Genomic DNA, 7,669 nt, shown 5'->3' with positions numbered 1-7,669 from the left:
GAGCGATTTTAAAGCGTAGTTGTTCATTATTTGAAGAAAAAAGGATGTTTTAAAGGAGGATGTTTTAAAGGATCAGATATATCAACCACCTCTGTTATCAAGATAACAACCTTCGTTAATTCCACTTCCGGCTGGTAGATAAGTCAAAGATTAAGTCTCCCACATGGCACGGTTGTTGTTCCTTGTATTCTACATAAGATCATATTTCATCACTTTCCCTCTTGTATTCAAATTTAAATGTAGATAGAATTACGTTCAAATATAAATTTAAATATACATATACATATGTATATGTTCAAATATACATATGTATATCGACAATCGCTGCTGTCAAGATAACAATATCACTACTGTTGGGTTAAATTACATTTTTTTTTTTCCAAAAATATAAACAAAAATGGAGGGCAAAAAGAAAAAGAAAAAGAAAATTTACATAAACATACAACGTTTATAATCTTCTCCAGATACGATTTTCTTAACGAACAGCGGAACAGCTTGCATTTCTCTACCCGGGCCAATATTACTGAGGCCTCCAGCTGCTGCTTGTTAATATTGAAACAAGCTCATTTGCTGTCCATGTTACCAGAGAGAGATTCTGGAGTTTGCCGAGCAACTCTTTATCCCATGATGACATCATTGAAACACGCTCTGCTGTAAAAAATAAAAAAAAAAATAAATAAATAAATAAAGAGGAAAAATTGATAAGAGTGAAGGAAAAAATAGTTTGAGAGAGGGTGACAGATTTCACACCTGAACTCTTTAAGAGACTGAGCAGTGAATATGAAGCCAACACTCTTTCCTCGATATCTTTATTGTAATCCAAGGATTCTAGCAACTGTGGCATGAGAATTGAGCATGCCATGATCTGCAAATTTTCATCTTTAACCAAATGGAGAAAGCTGGCCATCCAAGTAACGGTAATGATACTTGCTCGTGCTAAGCTTGGGATGCCATTGGCTATGGAATCTGAAAGGGCAGCCAATAATCTCTTATTCCCACAGATGAACAAGACAGTGGCTACTTTCCTTTGCCAATTTTCTGTTGCCTTTTCCTCTTCATTCTAACAATGTAACAAAAAATCAAACATTAGAAAAGAGTAGTTAAGGTTGGGGGAGTTGTAAGTAGGAGGAAGTAGTCAAGCCCATTCTTACGGTCAAAAGAAAACATCAGCCGTTTGTTTGATAATTCTTTTTAGAGGAAGCTTTTTGCTTTTTAGTTATGATGTGACATAAAGATAAAAGTAATTTTGAACTTTTTTAAGTATTTTGTGTTTTGAGGTGTTTGTTGATGCTTTTTATTTTTTTTCCTGAAAAGCAAAACTAAAAGGCATCATCAAACAAGCCAAGTCTTGCCATTTGCCTTCATTATTTCTACATTTTGAACATAAATTTGCTGGTTTAGTCTAGTGCTAGCTTACCGACTGCATGAAAAAACCGTCGATGACAATTCCCTTGCTCTGAAAAGAATCCCCTGGAGTCTCATGGAAACCTGCTTGTTGTAAAAGCCATCTTTCTATTGATGCCTCTCCAGTATAAGAAAAACGGCCTCCCAACACCAGAAGAGCTCTTGCCGATTGTTCTTGAACCTTATTGTTACATGTATTACAATCCAACGCTGTTATCATTGCCTCAACCGCTTCTTCTCTGTAAACACTGCAGGCCATAGTATTACCCTGCAACAACATAAGTGCTATTGCTTATAGTGATGGCTCAAGAATGCACAACTGCATTTTATACAAATGGCTTGTTTGGTTGCTCAAAATATTTGACCAACAGAGTAACCAGGAATCAGAAGAAAAAAAATGTATGGAATTACCAGAAGATCAAGCTGCAGTAATATTGCTGCGGCCAGTGGGTATTCTTCTGGTGGTGCTCTCTGGAGGTAGGCTAATAAAATGTGCGTGGTGTTCAAGCCACTCCATCCTTCATTCAGTCTGTCTAAGAATTCTGTCACCTGTGTTCTTCTGGTAAGAATCCCTTGAATTATTAGAAGATGTATTAAGGTTGTAAAAGAGAAAAAGACTGCAAAAGGGAAATTTATTATACCTATTAAGGCAAAGTAAGTCGGTTAGCAAAGCAAAAGCACAGCTATTACTACTACAACTCTTGCGGCTCTCAAGAACCATAAGTTGAAGAAGGGAAGCCATGCTCAACTTTTCAGCCAAGTAATTTCGACAGCTTCCATTAGCTCGAATGCAACAGGACATGATCAAAGCAGCATTTTTCCTGTCATGAGTATCCCCACTATCAATTTGTTGCGCCAGCAAGTTGAGTCCCCCCAGAGAAACCACCTGTCTGGCATTCTCTAAGTTTCTATCTTCATCGAAACCAGTAAGAAGTTGGTCTAAAAAGTAAATTGAAGCCACTTGAGGACTGCACCGAACTCTAAAAAGGGTCTGAAACTGGTCTCCAAATTCTAACACTCGAAGGACTAGCGGCACCCATTCAAATGATATCATCTGTTTTGCCTTGGGCTTTGACAGGTAAAGCAGAACAGCAGCCTTCAAAAATAGACTACTGCTTCTCAGAAGTCTCATGAAGTTTTTTAGCTGTGGATCGTAATTCAGTGTAATTTGCCTAATCATTTCGTTCTTCCCTACAAATTCTGCTAAAATTGATATTACTAATTCTAAAATTTCACCATCATTAGAAGCAAATAAAACCTCTAGCATCCCCTCGATAATGGATGCTTCTGATAATGCAGCTTCAACGGCAGGATCACCATGTGAGTCCAGCCAGGCTTTGGTGATTACACGAATTGCTATTTCGCACTCGCTTAGAATATCTGAGGAGCAAACAGTGTAAATAGCTCTGCTTAAATCATTTGAATGCCCATTTTCTTCCTTTCCGACTAAACCATTCTTGGCTGTATGCTTCCCATCCACTAAGCATTCTGTTGGCACATTTCGGCAGTTAAGAAACCGGAAATACTCTGATTTTTGTGTCTCGGACCATAGTTGAGACCTTGAATCTCCACACCTTTGACTTGATGCCCTTCGAAGACTCCCATCTCCTTTCTGTTCAAGTCGGGAAAAAACGGCAAAAAAAAAAATGTCAGGAAAAAATATACTCTTCTATATATATATATATATATATATATATTTCTTTTTTTGCAACTTTATGATCGAGAGAGAAATAAATACCCACATGAACAAAAATGCAGTTATCTACATCAGTACACATTTTCTCCTTTTCCACCAAATTCCATGTATTGGTTGGGGCTCCAATTTGATGAACAAAGTCCATAGATCGTCGCTCAAGGATGGAGCCGAATACTTGTCGGTATCTTTTGTGATTAGGCAATCATGAAGCAAAATCCACCATTAGCACATAAATAAACGCCAACCCTTTATTTCTTCAAACATTTATGCAAATGATTAAACTATGTTGTTAAATCGACTTACAAGTTCTTGTTCGTGGAGGACAGCGAACTGTAAGAATCCAACTCCGAGGATCTGCTTCTTGAGGATCCAGTGCTGGGTTTTGACGGCAAAGGCACAGTAGGAAGTACTGGAGGTCCCTTGACCCCAAGTTCAAGCCAGTGTTTATAGTAGAGAGCAAATTCAGTAGTTCCCTTGTCCATTTGCTCATTGTACATTTTGCTCAAGGCCTGAATTTTCTTCTCTTTAGCATCATAGTCTGTGTTGGAGAGATATTCAAGCTCCTTATTGTACCATACCTTAAGATGGAGAAGATGGGGAAGAAAGAAATACTCCCAAAGATCAGGAAGCAAGTGGGTTCGAGCTAGAAATGGGGAATCACAGAAAACTTGAAGCAGGTGGCGAGCAGAAATTCGATCATTTTTCTCAAGCTTGTAGACAAGTGCCAAGTAAAGCTGAGCGCACGCAGAGATATGAGAATTGGGTGTTCCACATGTTGAACCCTTCTTCGACTTTCTAGAATTTAAGGAATCAACAACGCTTAGAAGCTGAATGGAATTCCTCAATGTCTTCATCCTTAATTCCTTGGTCGTCGTCCCTTGATCCTCCTCCTCCACCAACTTCTCTATGCTCTCAATTCCGAGTTCCATGTTCATGAAAATCCCATTATCCGGTTCTTTTTTTCTTCTCACCAAGCAAGACTTACACTTGTCTCGAAGCGTTTCCCGGAAATTCACTTCCTTTACACACCGGCCAACGTATCCGCTCAGGATTGAAATCACCGCTCGGATGGCAACTTCATCAATTGCAGGCTCGTCTCTTCTTGAACCCTTTGACACCGTTGACTTGGTATTCGATCTCTCCAAGACCGAACTCACCCTTTTTGATGAAAATAAGGAAGACCCATTTTTGGTAACAGTCTTCCGGTCATGGCAGATGTATATAGGCAGTGATATTGACTCGTCTGGTTGAGTCCTCTGTCTCAATTTCGCAGGCTTTCGAGTACTATTGGGGAATTTTCCGCGCTCAAGGACTTCCTCGGCAAGCAGTTGTTGTAAGGAAGCCATTTTTCCTGGTGGGTTGGATTTGATTTCGGGGCAAAGAAGAGAGCTTGGAAAGCTTCAATGACATCCTTTCAAACCAAAAGAGATAACGAACGACAGCTATAGAAGAAGAGAATGAGACGAAGAAAGACAACAACAATGAGGACAAGAAAGGCTTGGGTTGGGTGGTGATTTCCGCTTGCATGTGCTCTCTCTCTCTCTTTTATTTATTTTTTATTTTTTTGAAACCGGGCCGGCTTTCCCGCCACCTTTCGGACCGGTTCAATTCGACAGGATCTGATGAGTGATGAGCCACACTCAAAAAAAATTTCAATTTTATTTTCTTCAACAAATTCTTTTAATTTTTAAAATATTTCGCAATGTAATCTAATTCCGACGGCCACTGCAAGTGAGCTTTATTAAATATTTGGATTTTATTTGGGTGCTCTAAAAATGTTGTTGTTTTTTAAAGAGCCCAGATTTAATTTAATTTTTTTTCTCTTTTTTCATGAGACATTTAAAATTAAATCTAAACCTTTTAAAAAAATTATAATACAATTTATTGTATTTTTTTAAGGAGCACCGTAGTCCTAAATTTTTCTAAGTGGCACATTTGTTATGATATAACGTATTTACTATTCGATGTGATATTAATTGACAGTACAATGTAGGGTTGAAAAAGCATGTGATTAATAATCGTCTACTAATTACTAACTGCCTGAGATGAAGCGGTTACCAATTTTAAGGATAGGCAATTGCGATTACCAACCACTAACTGCTTACCTATATATATATAAAACGAAGTCGTTTCATATAAGAGTTTAAATGACACCATACTTTTAATCGAAGAAAAAAAAAAAGCCCAAAAAATATCCAAAATAAGCCTAAAAAAGATGTTCAATAAAGGCCAAACACCCAAAAATTTGCCCAAAATACACAAATTTAAAAGGGATTATGCGGTGCGATTATAGTTTTAAATAACCATTAGCCGGTGGTTATTTTATAACCACTAATTGCCTAAGGCGAGCAGTCATAAAAATACAATAACTGCCTAAACCGGTTAGAGATAATAACAGCTAACTGTAATTGCATTTTCACCCCTAATGAAATGTACATATCCATAATAATAATTTTACTCTTCTCAATATAAAAAATTATTTAAAACACATTATGTCTGTTAATATAAATATGTGTAAAGAATAACATTATTCTAGTGTATATAACACTAAATTTCAACGAGCACCATATCTCACAAAGACGTCAACGGATAGTATAAATTGTTGTACAAATTTCATCATGTCTATTGATGATTGTGCCACATCATTTAAAAAAAAAAATGTCATCTAGAAAAATCTCGTATATTCAATTATATTCTTATTAAGAATTAGTCTATCACACTCATTTCATATCGATTGTCATTGTGTGTTTTAAGTGGTTATTCTTTTATTTATTTTAAGGGACTAACTAAGAAAATTACTTAAAACACGTTTCGTTAGCCGATATAAAATAAATGTTGTTAGTACAGTTTTCGGTACGATGTGAACTACACGTTCTTTGATGTTTTTCATGCTTTCCTAAGAATTTGTAAAACAACTAAAACTAGAGACCCCTCTGGGGGTCTTGCTCCAATGCCTAAATTAACTTTTGTGAGAAAAATATGCTCAATGCCTAAAATAATCAATCTGAGTTTATACTTGGAGTATGGGCCTATTTATAGGTAAAGAGATAGAGTCAAACTTGAATTAGGTTTCCTACACCTTCTTGATCTAGGAGTGATGTCAAAGTTCTAATTTAACTTTGATCCTTTATTAGACATCTGATCATATTGGACTAAGAGTCCTATCCCAATTCTATCGGGAATAGAACTACTGATCAAACTAGACTTGGACTACGAGTTCTATTCAGATTCTTACTTCAATTCAATTTGAAGTAGAGTCCTAATCCAGATTTCCTAGGAAAACTAATACCTGATTTTCCAAGACAACCTTGTCTCGGGCTTTGGTTGGCTAAGCTAACTCCTGGTCCCAGGTTGTCTGCATTCCCAGGACCCAATCTAGATTTACCTCTTGTCATGTATTCTCAGGAATAGTTGCTTAGTGTCTCACTCCCAGGATAGGATTCTCCAGGAGTGTTGATGTCTTGTCTACTTAATGTCTATCTCCCGGGATAAGACTTCCTATGAGTCCTGCTATCTTCTCCTTAGGTCGGTACTGACTCAAAGGCCTATGATTCTTTTTATGGGCTGGTCTAAGTGGAATTATTTCTAACAGTTACCTCACAATTCCCTTATCCGAAGTATGCTCGAATAATGAGAATTCTATGTCTCAGGAAACCCAAGCCTTGTCTCTTTTGTATGATGCCCTTGCAATTTCTAGAAACCTGAAACTTACAAACCCGATGGTTAAATCAGACCCCTCAGTACCTTCTTGTTTTTCCTTAGGGTTTTCTCCCTATCTTCTGAAATGGCTCCCTCCTAAAAACCTACCAACCTGCAAAACTCGAGGGTTAAATCCGACCCCCCATGCTTCCTTGTTTTTCCTTAGGGTTTTCTCCCTTGTTTTCTCTGCCCATTCTTGTTTTTTTTGCAGGGTTGTCTCCCTGACTTGTTTTCTCTTCTTTCTATATCCTCTTGGGGATCATTCTTCGGATCCTTCTCGTCTAGCTGAGGACAGTCTTGGGGATAATATCCTGTGGCTACTAATCTTGGGGCTAATAGTCCCAACGATTTCGAGGCCAGTTATTTCATGGCTAATTTCGTTGCTCTCCCAAAAACCAAACCAACTTGCCATTCTTTATGAGCACATCTATTAAAAACCTCAAGGCTATGCAACCTTCGGTGTAATGACATGCTTGTTCATGGGAATCACAATGTTTACCCTCATTCTTGGGAGGAGGATTACCTAGTATTTTTGGTGGCTGACGATACTCCGGATCTCTTTTGATCTCCATGAGGACTTCTGATATCCCAACAATGAGAGTTGTAAAGTTATAATCTTTGAACTTCTTTACCGGCCTCTACTCCTCCCCATCAGCTTTTCTAAATTATTTTCTTTTCTTTTCTGGGGTTGTCTCTCGGGGTAGCCTAGAGCTGGCCATAACCTTCAGCGTCTACCTTATCCATTAGGCCCTGCTAGGTACTCGGTTGCTTTCGGACCAACTTCTTCATCAAAGGCTCCTCGGGTGAAATTCCCTGATAGATGGCAGCGAAAACCATATCTTCGGTTGAATCTTGACTGTTATCTTCTCT

The 7,669-nt window shown here is 37.9% G+C and overlaps 1 protein-coding gene across 3 annotated transcripts; it reads right to left on the bottom strand.

The window, feature by feature from the left end:
* Positions 1–238: 238 nt before the first annotated feature.
* On the bottom strand, positions 239–4,607 carry LOC133869298 (putative E3 ubiquitin-protein ligase LIN). Of its 3 annotated transcripts, none has more exons than XM_062306252.1 (7): positions 3,404–4,607; positions 3,147–3,285; positions 2,046–3,016; positions 1,816–1,963; positions 1,418–1,672; positions 751–1,060; positions 239–651 (listed from the first exon to the last, which is right to left on the bottom strand). In XM_062306252.1, the coding sequence occupies exons 1-7, from the start codon at positions 4,444–4,446 to the stop codon at positions 521–523; spliced, it is 2,997 nt and encodes a 998-aa protein (XP_062162236.1). In that variant the 5' UTR covers positions 4,447–4,607; the 3' UTR covers positions 239–520. The 3 variants fall into 3 exon arrangements, with proteins under 3 accessions (XP_062162236.1, XP_062162237.1, XP_062162238.1); XM_062306253.1 differs by having other exon boundaries at positions 239–648; XM_062306254.1 differs by having other exon boundaries at positions 1,816–1,960.
* Between the last annotated feature and the right edge of the window lie 3,062 nt (positions 4,608–7,669).

This window comes from Alnus glutinosa, chromosome 5 (assembly GCF_958979055.1).
Source record: "Alnus glutinosa chromosome 5, dhAlnGlut1.1, whole genome shotgun sequence".
Lineage (NCBI taxonomy): Eukaryota > Viridiplantae > Streptophyta > Magnoliopsida > Fagales > Betulaceae > Alnus > Alnus glutinosa.
Note: the sequence above shows the minus strand (reverse complement) of the source record. Positions and strands in the feature narration are given on the sequence as shown.

Bases quoted from the DNA above. Each gene is read 5' to 3' on its own strand.
- LOC133869298 (XM_062306252.1), bottom strand. From the start codon at position 4,446: ATGGCTTCCTTACAACAACTGCTTGCCGAGGAAGTCCTTGAGCGCGGA. The intron at 3,017-3,146 runs GTGGGTATTTAT...CGACTTGAACAG, and splicing joins ATAACTGCATTTTTGTTCAT to AAAGGAGATGGGAGTCTTCG. The intron at 652-750 runs GTGTGAAATCTG...TATTTTTTACAG, and splicing joins CAGTCTCTTAAAGAGTTCAG to CAGAGCGTGTTTCAATGATG.